The 16,680-nt window shown below is 37.7% G+C and overlaps 1 protein-coding gene across 2 annotated transcripts in view; it reads right to left on the reverse strand.

The window, feature by feature from the left end:
• The window catches only part of ITGA1 (integrin subunit alpha 1), a 106,308-nt gene that overhangs the window by 53,866 nt on the left and 35,762 nt on the right, over nt 1-16,680 (reverse strand). For both annotated transcript variants that reach the window (XR_004269773.1, XM_032281092.1), the window contains exons 8-10: nt 10,487-10,652; nt 5,651-5,724; nt 4,800-4,944 (exon numbers count right to left, since the gene is read on the reverse strand). Coding sequence is in view for 1 of the 2 variants with exons in the window: in XM_032281092.1 (XP_032136983.1) it covers nt 4,800-4,944; nt 5,651-5,724; nt 10,487-10,652 (385 nt within the window). In the remaining variant the exon portion in view is untranslated. The remainder of the gene's footprint in view (nt 1-4,799; nt 4,945-5,650; nt 5,725-10,486; nt 10,653-16,680) is intronic.

A 16,680-nucleotide genomic window follows, 5' to 3' on the forward strand; every position in this document is an offset into this window, starting at 1 on the left:
CTTCTTGGGAAAAGGGCAAGGATCTAGTGAGGTACAGGTATAACAGGCATGATCTGTCTTGATGTCATGACATTGCCTCACATCTTTCCCTCTCCTCTGGCAGCTGTATGGCAGGAATAGAATTGAGCAAACTGTTGGGGGAGGAGGCAGGGGAACAGCGTCCCAACAGTATTCTCACCATCGAATCCACTTGCTATGCCTGTACTGGCATAAGGCAGTTTAGGTAATAGAAAGATAGCTGTATGACTATGTCCTGAGACAGATGTTCAACAGCTTCTGTTCTTACAGCTTCTGATCATTATTGATAAGTATGGGATTTTTCTAATAGAGCCTCTGCCTCTTACTTTACTTCCTTCATAAGATTTTTCATAGTCTTACGACTCGCAATCCATACAGATTTAGGAAAAATATATTCAGTCTCTTCTTAATTTGTGACCCTCACAAAGAAACAATTTGAAAACTTCATTTCAGATTTAGAATAATATTTTGGGTGGAGAAAAAGAACCAAGCTATTCTGCCCTGCCTTTTCTGGGTGCTTTTCTATTTTGAAAGAAATCTTACCTGTATTAGACATTATGTTGGAAAAATGTCATATACTCTCACTTGTGAGTAAGATAATAAAATAATTTCTGAAACAGAAAAGAAAATCTCAACACATTATAGAAAACATATCCAAGAATTTCCTTTCCTGGACAGAGAGAAGTCATATATTTAAATCCTGTGGTCAGAAATAAAGATTCTTTCAATATTTTCTTATTTGCAGCGATATCTTTAAGTTGAAGTCTCCAGGTCTGCTCTAAGCAACCTTTAACCCAAGCTTGTTGGGAATGACAGATTTAGGATTCTTAAGAGTTTGTTTTAAAGAAATTTAACCTCATATAATTCAGAATACCAAAAGTTACAGTGTTATCAACTAAAATGTGTGAGCTTCCTAAGAGTGGCAACAATATCACATGCATCTTTGAGGACTTCACACAGTCTTTAACTTTGTAGATACTCAATACTTATTAGTCATAGTACTAATGTCAGCTACTGTTATTATTATGTATTATGCATGAGCTTTCTATTGCTGCTGTAACAAATTACCACAAACTTGGTGGCTTAAAGCAGCACAAACTTATTATCTTGCAATTCTGTATATTAGAAGTCTTGCATAGAGCTTCCTGGACTAAACAGCAGGATGTTGGCAGGGCAGTGTTCCTTTCTGGAGCCTATTGAGGAGAATCCATTTTCCTGCCCTTTGTAGCTCTAGAGCCACCCACAGTTTTTGGCTTGTGGCCTCCCTTCATCTTTAAAGCCAAAAACATTGCATGTCTCTGACCATTTTTCCAAAGTTCTATCTCTCTCTGGCCACATCCAAGGGAAGTTCCCTGATTTTTGGAATGTGTGATTATATCAGGCCCAGTCAGATATCTGAGGATAATATTCCCATCTCAGGATCCTTAATCTAATCATATGTGAAAAGTCCCTTTTGCCATACAAGGTAACATTTTCATGGGTCCTGGGATTAGGACATGGACATCTTTGGGGATCATTATTCTGCCTACCACAATACTAATAAGAGGAATATTTATTATATAACATTATATAATAAAAAATACAAAATAACATTTACATAATAAAATAATAGACAACACCCACTGAGTGCTAACTGTGTGTAGGGACAGTGCTAAATATCTTATAGTCATTACTTAATTTTCCTAACAACGTAAATGATATATACAATGTAATTATTTCCATTTTAGAAATAGGAAAATCGAGGCTTTGACAGGGAAAGTAATATGCCTAAAGCCATAGCCAGGGGCAGAATCGGAAAACAAACTCAAGTCTCTTGTGACCTTATCGCTATCACTAATTGTACACCTTGTGCCATAACCACTTCAAGTCCTTAGTGTCACAGATTCAGCAGCTTTCCAATTTTTATTTATTTATTTTTTTTATTTTTATTTTTTTTTGAGACGGAGTTTTGCTCTTGTTGCCCAGGCTGGAGTGCAATGGCGCGATCTCGGCTCACCGCAACCTCCGCCTCCTGGGTTCAGGCAATTCTCCTGCCTCAGCCTCCTGAGTCGCTGGGATTACAGGCACGCGCCACCATGCCCAGCTGATTTTTTGTATTTTTAGTAGAGACGGGGTTTCACCATGTTGATCAGGATGGTCTCGATCTCTTGACCTCGTGATCCACCGGCCTCGGCCTCCCAAAGTGCTGGGATTACAGGCGTGAGCCACCGCGCCCGGCCCAATTTTTATTTTTATGGGTGCATAATATTCGTTAAGTGGATTTACTATTTACTTAACTATCTGCATATTTTTGGGCATTTAGGATAATGGCCTTTCCCCCAACACCATACATAATAATACAATGGAAATCATTGTTCACTTGGCATTCTTTTCTTTCCTTTTTTTTTTTTTTTTTTTGAGATGTAGTTTCTCTCTTATTGCCCAGGCTGGAGTGCAATGCAATGGTACAATCTAGGCTCACTGCAACCTCCACCTCCTGGGGTCAAGCGACTCTTTTGACTCAGCCTCCGAGTATCTGGAATTACAGGCCTGCACCACCACGCCTGGCTAATTTTGTATTTTCAGTAGAAATAGGGTTTCTCCATGTTGGTCAGGCTGGTCTCGAACTCCTGACCTCAGGTGATCTGCCCGCCTTGGCCTCCCAAAGTGCTGGGATTACAGGTGTGAGTCACTGCACCTGGCTGGAATTCTTAAATATTAGATTTTTTTCCCTGAGGTTAGATCCACAGAAGTGAAATTTCTGTATAAATGTGGTATAAACATTTTTACAGCTCTGTAAACACATTGTCAAATGCCTTTCATAAGGAGTTTTACTAATTTATATGTCATCCATTATATAGGAAGATAAATGTTCTACATTTATTCTACATGGAATAGAAAGAAGCCTCAGGTTAAGCTGGTTCTTGATTCCAAGGTGTTTCACACAAAACAGTCTCCTAGAACCTTAGGATGTCAATAACTTTTAGAAGATATCTAATCTAAGTCGCTTCCCTCTTTTTTAGGTATTCTGTGTCACAGCACATATCATACTGATAGTGATTGCTTGTTTCATTATTGTCTCTCACTCAAAAAAGTAAGGTTTATCAATGCAGGAAATGATCTGCCTCATCTCTCTTTGTATTCTCTATTTATAAACTCAGTGTTTGGCACATTGCTGGTATCAATATTTGTGGAGTGCTTTCTTGATCAATCCAGAATCAGTTTTATCAGTATGGTGATATGAACACTGATGTAAGAATCAAGAGCCCTCAATTGTGGTTTCACACCTGCCATAGGCAACTGGAACATAATTGTTTTATCTCTCAGTTTCTTAATTGGAAATTAAGACTACAAGCTCCATAGGATCTCTTTTAATGCTAAAATTTGAAATGAATTTTAAGCCTAATACCTATATTTCATATCACAATCCTCCAAATATTTAAAAGACATGCAATGCACACTTTGTTTTCTAACCTTCAATTTCTTTAAATTTTGGAGAGAGTGAGACTTGTAGCAGGGAATTGCTTCTGGAGCTGTCTTCTCTACGTAATCTTTTACTGGCACATCTTAGTCATTTCTCCAATAAACGATTACATAGAGAATATGTGATACTTAGAACAATGAAATTCTCTAGCTGTTGCCTGACCTGAGTGGAATGTAGTAGGATTTTTATGAGAAATAGACTAGACTTTCATTCATACAGTTCTACATGTCTTAAGAGATTTTAGCAGTCACAGTGTAGCTGCTGTTTACTGCTATGTTTTTAGTCATCTAAAACTCTAGTCCTTTCATTCTTCTTAAGTCCTCCTGACTCTATAGCTTTAATAGGTGTCCTTGAATAAGGTGATGTATAAACACAGCAGTAAAGACCTGCCACCTTCATGGTAAAATAGAAAGCAACTGGGACAGAGAGAAAAAGACTTGCCTCTGGGACAGAAAGATCCTAGAGAGGAATACTAACCCGTGAAACTGTGAATGCTTCCAGGACAAGGTATTTGTCTTCTTCATCACTGCATCCCCAGCATTAAGATCAATGCCTGGGGCAAAAGAGGAGCCCCCAAATATTTGTAGAGTCAGTAAGAGGTGGGAAGCCATATCCTGATAGTACTTTCCATTCTAGGTCCTTTAAACTGTTCGTGGAGATCTTTTTTCAGGGATGGGAGATTTCCCTGGCATCCCCTAGGCATCACTTAGCTTGGTATAGATCCCAATTAAAGTGGTGCCATACACATACCTCCTCATTTCAGGCAAGACGTTGGGAAACAAGATGATGTTACATCACTGGGTTTAAGTTCAATATTTGTCTGATTGCGAGTAGCGCTATTAAAGAAGAAGTTACATGACAAAACATATTTTTCTTTTCCAAAATTAGGACCCATAGAAATAAATTAATGATAGAAGACATTTAAGACAATATGAGAGTTTGGTTTTCAGGATACAGGAGAAGTCAAGGTTTCCTTTTCTACACTCATTTACTGTCTACCAGGCTCAAAGCTCTTCTTGAAGTTAAAATTGATACAAGACACAGGGAAACTGAACATATCAGAAAGTGCACATCTCATTCTAAACCATTCCCTGCATTAGATAGCCCTACTAACAAAAAATGACTTCCATATTCTGTCATTTTGACTAACTGAAGCTGCTCAAAGGCCTGAAATTTTGAACAGGTTATGGAAAATACCCAATTCTTTGAAATAATCTTGCTGCATGATTGTAAGACTATAGAAATACAAGCAAATAATGCTAAAGGTAAAAAATTAAAAATTAAAAAATACTCTTTTATAATTATACCCAAATCTTACCTAAATAAGAAGCAAGAGGTTCATTCATTTTGGTAGACTCGACATTAAAGGTTGTGTTTTGAGGGATTATGATTTTATCAGCCTTCTGCATGACAACTGTTCCATTCCAATCATAGGCTCCTACTGCTCCAAGCATGACCCAGTCCTTACATGCAAATAGTGAAGATAATAATATTTAATAAAAATAATAACAGCAAACACTTAACCACCATTAATAATGTGTACAGGCAGTGTTCAAAGTGCTTTACATTTACTAACTCGTATAATTCTCATAATAACTCTATGGGCTAGATGCTATTGTTACCAGACGGGTTTTACAGAAAAGGAAACTGAGGCACAAGTAACTTGCCCAACTGATACAGTAAAATTGCACATGGAAATGTCAATATTGTTTTGCAAGGACCATTATGACTTTTCTTTCATTAACTACAAATGATGTATTTTCTAATCTTGCCTTTCCACTTTATTCTGGGTCTCAAGAATCCTAGGTTTTGAACATGAATTTCTAATAAGACCCTTGAATTTTTTGACACTGTGGAAACATATTTCACATCTTTAGCAAATATGCTAAATTATTTCATTTAGATAGGTACATAATTACAATAAGGCACAGTTCACACAGCCTGATTCACAACTGTTAGTACAATGCAGTGAGTTATGTAAGAGAACATGTTTTTCTAATAAGAAGCTTGTGAAATGACATTTTTCTGTTTGAATTAGCAAACATCATCATAGCTTGCATAATTGTTCAAGCTATGAACTGCACATTGCACTTACAGTACTAGATGTTGTATTTGGGAAAGGAAGCCTTGCAAACATATATTTCATTTTCTACTAACTGGTCAACATACCTGTGAATAATGAGCACTGAAGCCAGTCTGAGACATTTCCATTTCAAATGAAGCTGCTGACTGGTCAGCTGTAGCTATAACATAGGAAAATATGACCATAAATAAGTAACAATGCCTCTTCATGCACTGCTGACTTGCAGAGTAACACAGACCTTGTAGAGCTTGTGGTCTTACCAACCAGAATTTCAAACATCTTAGGGCATTTTCAGCCATACATTTCTCAACCCCAAATTTCTAGGTATGCCTGGGTAGAAGATGGAGAAAGATAGTCAAAGGGCTCATATCTTAAATTCTTGCTCCCCTGTCCTTGCTGGAGGGGTTGAGAAATCTCTTTTTTTTTTTTTTGAGATGGAGTCTCACTCTCTCACTCTGTCACCAGGCTGGAGTGAAGTGGCACGATCTCAGCTCACTGCAACCTCTGCCTCCCTGGTTCAAGCAATTCTCTTGTCTCAGCCTCCTGAGTAGCTGGGATTACAAGCATGCACCACCACTCCTAGATAATTTTTGTATTTTAGTAGAAACAGCATTTCACCATGTTGGCCAGGATGGTCTCGATCTCTTGACCTAGTGGTCCAACCACCTCAGCCTCGCAAGGTGCTGGGATTACATGCATGAGCCACCACATCCGGCCAAGAAATCTCTATTCTTATACTGTAGCTGTTGTGGATCCCGTGGTGCTTTGGGTTCACATGGCTCAAGATGAATGTACTACAGGAGGGAATTCTTGTCTCAACTTATGCTTTTGGAACCCTGCCCAACTCTTAGGCTAAACTTCCTTAATATGTTAGGGGACTGAAAAAAATTTCATTCACATATTTAAGGAGGTTTCTCAGCTCCATCAGTCCCACCCATATTCAGGCCATAGACCCCATCAGAATTCCATCACAAGGGTTAAGATATTTTTGTTTGCACTTATTTGCTCTAATTACTGGTGGCAAGTATAACTCACAGATCAGGAGGGGGTCTTTGTGATAGGGCTGTCCACAAGCTATTCAATCACGTATCTTTAAAAGATCCTGTACCCATTTTGAAGCTCTTTCTACAGAAGTCTGCTACTCTCAAATTATTCTCAAAATATTCACAAACCCAAAGCCACAATTTCCTGAGGGAATTGATGGAATGTTGATTTATTTACTTGCACTCGGGAGTTACTGATTTATTTGGCCTTGCAGATAAGTTAAAAATAGCACTTAAGAAAGTCAGTCTGCCCTTTCATTGAGGCGTGGGAATAATCAAATTTGAGAAACTAAATGTATTTGTTATTTATTTGCATAAAATTGTGAACAAATACATCAGCAATTACCTTTGTAGGACTAGATTAAATGGGGGAATCAATCAGGAATTCAAATATATCACTGTAATCTCTTATTGCACAAATTGCCCTGTAATTTAAGACAGATGCATTTTAACTTTAATTTAAACGTGTATTTTCAGTCCACAATGCTTTAAGGTGTTTTCTCACTTATCTGCAAGATCAATAAGAATGTAGCAACAGAAACCAGCATTATTTCCAGCACCTGCCCTGATGCTATTCTGCCTTCAGCAGAATATAATATAAGGAAGCTATGTGACATTCTTCCTGCTGCAGTGGCATGATGGTAATAGGCCACTATGTTCTCCTGGGCTGCTTGCTGCAAACTCCTCCCTGGACTGTTCATGAGTGCTTGAGCCAACCACTCTAACCACTGTACAGCCTCTGGTTAGAAATGCTGGCATTTCTCCCAATGCTCGATGGGAAATGGTGACATTAGAACATTTTCTGATGTACTATGTAAGTCCTTGGCATACTTGCCTCAATAGGTGGCACTGTCCTTGGCAAGCAGAAATTTCATAATTACAGTTATTTGCCACCTTAAGATAAATGTTGCCAGGAAATGGAGATTTCCCAAGTAACAAGGATATAAAGCTTTTTAAAAATCTCATAAAAAGATAAGAAATAATCTAGACAAAACACCGCTTTTGGTTGACTCTGATAGTGTAGCAACGAAGATGATACAGAAAACATTTTTGATCTGTAAAGTTCCTTATAAAATGATGCCATATTTAAATATAAAACTTGAGGCTCTTCAAAGCATCACGTTTAACGCATAGTGTAGTTAGGTTAGAAACAATCTGAAAATGTCATTTCAGGCAATTGATCTCACCCTCTCCCAGCTGATGTGGGCTTCATTTCTGCCCATTTTAGGTTACTTGCTTACTTAAGAGGAGATTTAGAAATGGTACTGTATTCTGTAGAACTATCAAATGTAACTATGTAACTTTTCTTTTATTTTTACAGATTGTTTCTATCATTTCTTAGCCCATGGTATTAAAAATTAAAAGTACACAATGAGTTGGAACACCGTATGTATTTTCCTTGAGGTCAGCCAAACTCATAATCTGGCTTATTGGTAAATGACATGGGGATAGCACTTGAGAGACCAAAACCACTTAAAAATGACTTGTACACAGAGCACAAGACAGCTGAGGTCTTCAGAAGCAGCTGTGACTCCAGACCCATAAACAATTAGAGTGTTCTGTTTCCAAAGGCACAGGGGAAAAGAGGCCAGGGGAAAAGGGAGGCAGAGAAATTCAGTCTGGCTGGGCTGTAGATTCCTATCACCTCTAAATCAAATGTTCTCAGTACGGATTGTGACCCAGTCATGAAATCAACAGAATGAGTATAGCCAGCATTTTTTTTTTCATTGAAAGAGATTAAGGTAGAATGGAAGAGATAAGAAGACATCACAGTGCATCACATATGATAAGAATTATCTGCATCCACTTGAACTAGATGATGAACCCTCTTCTGTGGTTCACTGATATCTGTACCTTGCATGAAAGTGTTTTGAATACTGAGAACATAAAACTAAAACATTTTAAAGGAGTATTTCTTGCAGACGTAAAGATGGGAGCAATGGACACTGCAGACTTGCGGAGGGAAGAGGGGTGAGGGCAGATGGACTGCTTATTGGATGCTGTGCTCACTGCCTGGGTGATGGGATCATCTCTTCCCCAAAATACAGCATCATAGCGTGTTCCCATGTGACAGACCTGCATATGCACCTTCTGACTCTAAAATAAAAGTTGAAAATATGTTTTTTTTAAAAAAATATCTGGCTTATGCCTGTAATCCCAGCACTTTGGGAGGCAGAGGTGGGCAGATCACAAGGTCAGAAGTTCAAGACCAGCCTGGCCAACATAGTGAAACCCTGTCTCTACTAAAAATACAAAAATTAGCCAGGTGTGGTGGCAGGTGCCTGTAGTACCAGCTACCTGGGACACTGAGGCAGGAGAATCGCTGGAACCCAGGAGGTGGAGGTTGCAGTGAGCTGAAATCGTGCCACTGCACTCCAGCCAGGGCCACAGAGCAAGACTCCATCTCAAAAAAACTTTGATTTATTTTTATATGTATATATTTATGCGCATTGGGTCAAAAAGCAAAATGTAGTTATTATCGTGAGTCACTCAAAAAAACTTTGAAAGCCATAACTCTAAATAATTTTCTTTCTTTCTTTTTTGTTTGTAGAAAGTGATTTATTTAAACAGAGAGAGAAACAAGAGAAGGAGAGAGAAAGAAACAGCTAACCCTCACACTGAGTGAGATAATCCAGAAAGACGGGATCCAGGAGAGGAAAGCAGTTTCCACACTGAGTGGAAGGGAATAGAGAGAGATGGAGTTTAGGAGGGGAAGACAGGCTTCCATGAGAGAGTGTGGAAGGGGACTCCAGAGGGGAAATCCAGGAGAGGGAAAGACGGCTTCCACAAAGGGAGTGTTCACGGAAGGGGACCCAAACATGGAGTCCTGTTTTCTTTCCTTTCTACACATTTTCATAGTCTCATTTTTCTTCATTTTCCCAGCCCCTTGATGCTCAATCAAAATCATCCACTTTTTTCAGTTATGTCTCATTCCCATTTTATCTCTCTGTTTTCTATTATCAGTCATATCAGGGAGACTAAGAAGGTGTTTTAAAATTTCTATTTTTAAGGTTCAGAAACAACAGTCTTTTAGTGTGTCCTCACAAGGAGAGTCAACTAGATTTGGATGTAGCCTAAGGACAAAATAATTCTCTGGTGGTTTCTTTACCTAGTTGGAGAAAAGGCACATGTCTCTGAGACTAAAGATCATCAAGGAATATGAAGAAAGAAGCTTTGCCAGTTTGCCTGGCATAACAATTCTGAAGACCTTTTTTCAGGAAAGATCTAGTTCCAAAGTAGTTAGTTACTTGACATCCTCTACCTAAGGCAGAATGGGGAATGTCATAACTCATTATCCTCAACAGCCAGTCGCCATTGAAAAATCAAGGAAAAATCTGCAAAGAAGTAACATGATTTATACAAAGACAGTGAACCAGTGTTTCATTGCCATGGATTAATAGGCAGAGTTCCAGGAAGACATTTAAAGTGGGCAAGGAGCAAAATACAGAGAAAATAAACAAACGAAGTTATTGCGTAAGAACACTCTTGTAGTAGCTCAATGTGAAATGAAGAAACACATTTTTTTAAAAAAACCCAAACCTAGGTAGTACCCCTATTTTCTAAATCTATGTTGCAGAAGAGGAATAAAGTACATGGAAACATTTTTCTTCCTGGCACATCTACATTAACCATTGTCTTCATCGGCTGTCCCATCAGCACTGCCCTACGATGCCCTTACAAAGAGAGCCTCTAGCAGACACAGTGGTGTGAGAAACAGCCATCTCAATGACAGATTTACATAAAAGAGCATTGTTCCATGCTGACCACTGTGCACAGTAAAAAATGTATTGCTGACGTGTTAGGAATAAATACAAAAATCCCATTACACTGATTTTGAATCGCAAGGAGAACACCCAACAATAAGATAAATAGACATACCTTCCAGAGCAAATATTCTTTCTCCCAGAGTTTTAACAATGGTGACTAGAGCCAATTCATCAGAGACGTTGAAGAAATGCTTTTCAGTGGGTTCACTTGCAATTGATTTTATTTCCTCCACAAATTTTTCAGTGCTTAAGTTTCCTCGGTTATAGCTGCCAAGAATCTAAGACACAACAGAAACAGCAAGAATATATTTTAAATTCTATGTGTTAAATAAAGGATCTCAAGCATTTTGTCAGTAAACAACAGTGTAGAGTACCTTAGCATAATGGAATTTTTATGTATTTTCACATTTATGGAAGAGTGATTTTCAAAATTTGTAGACTCCCTAATATTAGCTGTTACATAAACACCGCAATTGGTGTAGAAAAATATAAAGGGTAATTTTGTATGTGTGTGAAAATTTCTCCTCTTGTACTCTGTGTCTCTGTTACTAACAGCTGTATTTTTAAAATCTGACAGTTCAAAAGTAATGTTATATTCATAGTTTCTGAATGTCTTTGATATTATTCCAGCTAGTGATGTCATTATCTGCTGGCAAAGGCAACCAGCAAGTGAGTTGGCTGCTTTTGAATGAGTAATTCTTCCAGAAACCCTTACCAAGGCACAGTCCAGCACATATATATTTTAAACACATACCGGGCTAAGTAGTAATCTAAGTTGGCAATCTAGAAAATAAACAGTTGAGATATTCTTGTTTGAAACCAAATGCTGCAGACACGGGCATTCTTTTTTATGGAGAGGAGAGAGAGGAAAGAGTTATATAAGATAGTTAACTATAATTATATAGATGTCCAAGCAGGTTTTCTCAAACATTTATTTTTTTTTAGGTAAGGTTTATTGAGATACATTATATACAGTAAAATTCACCCTTTTTAGACATACGATTCTATGAGTTTGACAAACCAATATAGTTGTGTTACTGCCACATCAAGGTGTAGAATATTTCTGTCACCCCAGAAAGTTCCCTCCTGCCCTTTATAGTCAATCCCTTCCTCCCTTACTCCACCCTGGCAACCACCGATCAATCTTCTGTCCCTATATCTTTGATTTTTCCAGAATGTCAGATTTAAGGAATCATATGGTATGTAGCCATTTGTGTCTGGCTCCTGTGACTTTGTACAATGCTTTTGAGAGTCTTCCATGCTGCTGCATGTAGCAGTAGTTGGGTACTTTCTACTGCAGAGTAGGATTCCATTGTATGGATGCATCATAACTTATTGAAGGAGAATATTTGGGTTATTTTCAGTTTCAAGATATTATGAATAAAGCTGCTATAAATATTTACACATAGGTCTTTGTAATAAACATATGTTTTCTTTTCTCTTGAGTAAACAACTAGGAGTGAAAGTGCTGGGTCATGTAATAAGTGAATGATTAACTTTATAAAAAACTGCCAAACTGCTTTCCACAGTAATTGTCTCATTTTGCCGTTTTACTATTCCCATCAGAAATATATAAGAGATCCAGTTGCTTTGCATGCTTGTCAATACTTCTTACTGTCAGTTTTTTTTCTTTGTTCACTTGTTAGTTTTAGCCATTGTGTTGGTGTGTAGTAGTGTCTTATTTAATTTGCATTTCTCTAATGACTAATGATGTTGAAACTCTTTCATACACTTATTTGCTATAGCATTTCTTCTTTGGTGTAGTTAGTGTCTGTTCAAATCTTTTGCCCATTAGAAGAAAATGAGATGTTGATTTTCCCTTTATTGTGTTGTAAGAGTTCTGTATATATTCTGGATACAAGTCCTTTACGTGTTTTGCAGATGTTTTCTTCCTGTTTGGGGGTTGCATTTTCATATGCTCAACAGTGTCATCTGAGGAGTAGAAGTTTTAAATTTTGACGAAGTTCAACTAATTAGCTTTTTTAAGGTTTATATTTTTTCTGCCTAAAAAGTTAGTTTTTAATGTAAAAATGTATGACCCTAAAACTTACTTTTTAATATAAAAATGTTCAAGACAATAAAAACATTTTAAAAACAATATGTAAAATTTAAAATGCAAAAAAGTTAAAAAATCCCTAATATGTAGCTATGACCTAATTCTATTTTTTAAATCATATAACTTCATGGGCATGAAAAAATGTGAAATAAAGTGTACCATTATTTATTTTTATTTCTGTATATTAGGACACAGGTGTTTCCATATTTTTACCCTGACACTTGTAGTTACAAGTGTTACCTGAAGATTATCACTTTGGTTTTTACTTTTTTTTTTTTTTAGTGTTCATGATACCTTTATAACAATAACTCAAACTGTACAGAAGCAAAATGTCTATGGATAGTAGAGTACAGATTGTGGTCTATAAAATAGATAATAACAAAGATTGAACCCTCAGTACACAAAATATCACAAACAATAATTATGTTGAGTGAAAAGCTAAACACACAGTACATCCATACAATTTTATTTATTTGGAATTCAAGAGTTGGCAATCTAAGTGAGCCATGGTGGTATATCACATCCATGGTTGCCGTAGGGGATATGTATTAAAAGTGAAAAAAAAAAAAAAAACCATTGCTGGTTATATATCCCAAATAAAGAAAATCAGTATATTGAAGAAATATCTGCACTCCATGTTTATTGCAGCACTGTTTACAATAGACAAGATATAGAATTAACCTTAAGTATGCACCAATGGATGAATGGATTTAAAAAAATGGTATATATTCAGAACAGAATATTATTTATCCATAGAAAAGAATGAAATTTTGTCATTTGAAGCAACATGGATGGGACTGAAGAACATTATATTAAGTGAAATAAGCCAAGCACTAAAAGGCAAATATCACTATGTTCTCACTCAAATGTGGGAGCTGAACTCATAGATCTCATGGAGGTAGTCAAGAGAATGGTGGTTACCAAAGGCTAGAAAGAGTAGTGGGGAGGAGCAGAGATGAAGAGGGGTTAGTTAATGGGTAAAAAACTACAATTAGATAGAAGGAATAAGAGCTAGTGTTCAGTAACACTATAGGGAAACTGTAGTAAACAATATTGTATATTTCAAAATAGCCAGAGAAGAAGATTTGGAATATTCTCAACACAAAGAAATGGTAAGTGTCTGATGTGATGTAATTGTCCGGATTTGATTATTACCCATTGTATGCCTGTATCAAAATATCACATGTACCAGCTAAATATGTACAGCGATCATGTATCCATAAAAAGTAAAAATAAATTTAAAAAAATAAGCCTAGGAAACTTTCCGGGAGTGATGGAAGTCTTATGTGGGTCCACACAATTGTCAAAACTTGCCAAATTGTTCACTTTGTGCACATTTTTCACACTGAAACCTTGTATTTCACTGTATTGTAAATATCATCTCAACTTTTAAAAACAGAATGTCCTATATAGATACACAACAATATGGATGAATCTTAATATAGTATTAAGTTTTAAAAGTTCCAAAATATTACATACAGCATTATACCCTTTTATAACATTAAAAAACAATGAAATATTCTTCAAATTTATTTTTTTCAGATATGTATGGGTACCTAAATATTATTTTGAAAAGTAGAGTGAAGGTTGAGGAATGAAGAATGTGGACTGATGGTTACCCAGGTGGAGGAAAGCTGGTGGTAAATGGGCACAGATGTATTTATCTAAAAAGAGAACTAGCTCTCCATTTGGGTGGTAGGTCCATGGATGCTTATAATATTATTGAAATAAATATACAGATACAATTCTAAATAGAGAAACAAATAAAGTGGGTCACATTTCAACAAATGATTACAATGTGGCCTGAACTAAATAAGGATCATGATTAATTAATTAAAGCCTATGTTCCTGGAATCAAAAAAATGAAGGAAAGACACCGAGCCCTTTGCTATTACTTGATTTTTTTTTTTTTTTTAATATCCAAATCCTCTGGGAAGGAGGAGAGTCCTGGCCTCCAGTGACCATGAAAGTACAAGAATTTTCTAGCTTCATGTTTCTTTTTCCAATAGCAGCTTTCTCCGGTATCATTAAAAATGGAGAGTTCCATGGTGGTGCCTTCGAAGTCCTATTGCAAAACAGACCTCTAATATCCTTCTGACCACAGTACTGTGATGTGGCCTGGGAGTATAGTGGACCAAGGGCAATGGGTCTGAGGGCTGCCTACACCCCTCTCCTCCAGATCTGACGCTCCCCCTACCCACCCGAGTAGCTCACCCCCACTGCGCATTTACATGTATTTTTTTAAAGTTAGATTCAGAATGATAGATTAAAAAACTGATATTTTGATTAAGAAGGATACAGATTTCTCACTTATAGAAAGTTAGAAAAGAACTAAAATTACTGTTTAAAGTACTGCTGTTTATGATCTACAAAAAACTTGTTTATTTGTATTATTAAATGGATAGCAGACTGGGTGTGGTGGCTGACACCTGTAATCCCAGCACTTTGGGAGGTCAAGGCGGGTAGATCACCTGAGGTCAGGAGTTCAAGACAAGTCTGACCAATATGGTGAAACCCCAGCTCTACTAAAAATGTAAAAAATTAGCCAAGCATAGTGGCATGCACCTGTAGTCCCAGCTACTCTGGAGGCTGAGGCAGGAGAATTGCTTGATCCCAGGAGGTGGGAGTTGCAGTGAGCCAAGATTGCACTACTTACTCCAGCCTGGGTGACAGGGCTAGACTTCGTTTCAAAAAAAAAAAAAAAAAAAAAAAAAAAGGGAAAAGATAGATAGATAGTGTTGATAAGTGTTTTAGAGCAATGACTGAAATACTAAAATGTACACTCAATGTTAATGTGAGAAAGTGAGTCTTGCAGGCAGTGCAATGGCTTTTGAATGTTCCTTACTGGAGAGAAGGCAGGGGTGGATTTATTCTCGATCCTTTCCTTTTGCTCGAGTAAGTTCCTCCCCTGTTTCCCTGGAGAGTATCAGTGCCTATGCCAGAGGAAATACCACATGTCTCATCAGAGGACGTTAAGCCAACTCTGCCCCTGCACTCTGGGACATCCCCCCCCAAAGTCACTGGGTGCCCTTGCCTCTTTCTTAGCTCCCTCATTTGCTGTTCCATGAACTTACAGGAGTAACAAGACTACAGGAGTAATACACTAATGTCTGGGAAAAACTTCAAGCTACTTTAAAGAAGCACACTGCTAAAGAAAACTAGAGCTGGCTCTGAAGTAATTGGCATACCATTTGGGTAATTTTTTGATTTTAGAACTTGTTCTCCACTAGAACAAGTTCTAAAGTTAGGTAGTAGAAAGGTCTATACCAGGAGCTTACGCATTGCATCAGAAAACATAAATTCAATTCCCTTCTACTTTGCTGAAAAGCAAGTGTCAAACATCAGAAGTTGTTAATATTTAACCAGAGACAACTGGCACTTTTTCCCACTTGAGCTAAGTGACGAGGGAGGAGAATTAATGGAAAAGATAGTCGAAAATTGCTCAGATGAAGAAGGGAAGCCCAATGGCCACTGCTCTTGTTATATTGAACAAATCCTCTCTGTTACTTAAAAAGGCAAAGGAATTTTTCCCCCCTCCCACCCCTTCCCTCCCTTTCCTCCTCCTCATTTTCTCTTCTTTTTCAGTCCTCTTTTTCTCACCCTTCTTTCCTCATGTTTTTGCTTCCTCCTCTTTTCATGTTTCCTTATTTTCCTCCTTCCTTCCTTTGCATCAATGATTGTTTGTTGGGTGTTTGTTTGGCCTGGCATTGTGCTGGGTACTAAGGACATGGAGGGGCATGGTCCAAGTCTGTCCTCACAGGACTTATCTTCAAATGGAGAACTTTCTCTTTTCCAACCTAGTTTGTGTTACTTTCTTTTCTTCTTTCTTTCTCTTTCTTTTTTCTTTCTCTCTCTCTCTCCTTCCTTCCTACCTTCCTTCTATCCTTCCTTCCTTCCTTCTTTCCTTCTTTCTTTCTTTCTTTTCTTTCCTGCCTTCTTTTTTGTTGAGATGGAGTCTTACTCTGTCCCCAGGCTGGCATGCGATGGCAGGTTGTGGCTCACTGCAACCTCCACTTCCTTGGTTCAAGTGATTCTCCTGCCTCAGCTTCCCAAATAGCTGAGATTACAGGTGCCCACCACCATGCCCAGCTAATTTTTATATTTTTAGTAGAGACAGGGTTTCGCCATGTTGGCCAGGAGGTCTTGACCTCTTGACCTCATGATCCGCCAGCCTTGGCCTCCCAAAATGTTGGGATTACAGGTGTGAGCCACCATGCCTGGCCATGACTTCTATAAAATTACCCCAATAT

Source organism: Sapajus apella, unplaced genomic scaffold (assembly GCF_009761245.1).
Source record: "Sapajus apella isolate SASKATOON/1434 unplaced genomic scaffold, GSC_monkey_1.0 scaffold1, whole genome shotgun sequence".
Taxonomy (NCBI): Eukaryota; Metazoa; Chordata; class Mammalia; order Primates; family Cebidae; genus Sapajus; species Sapajus apella.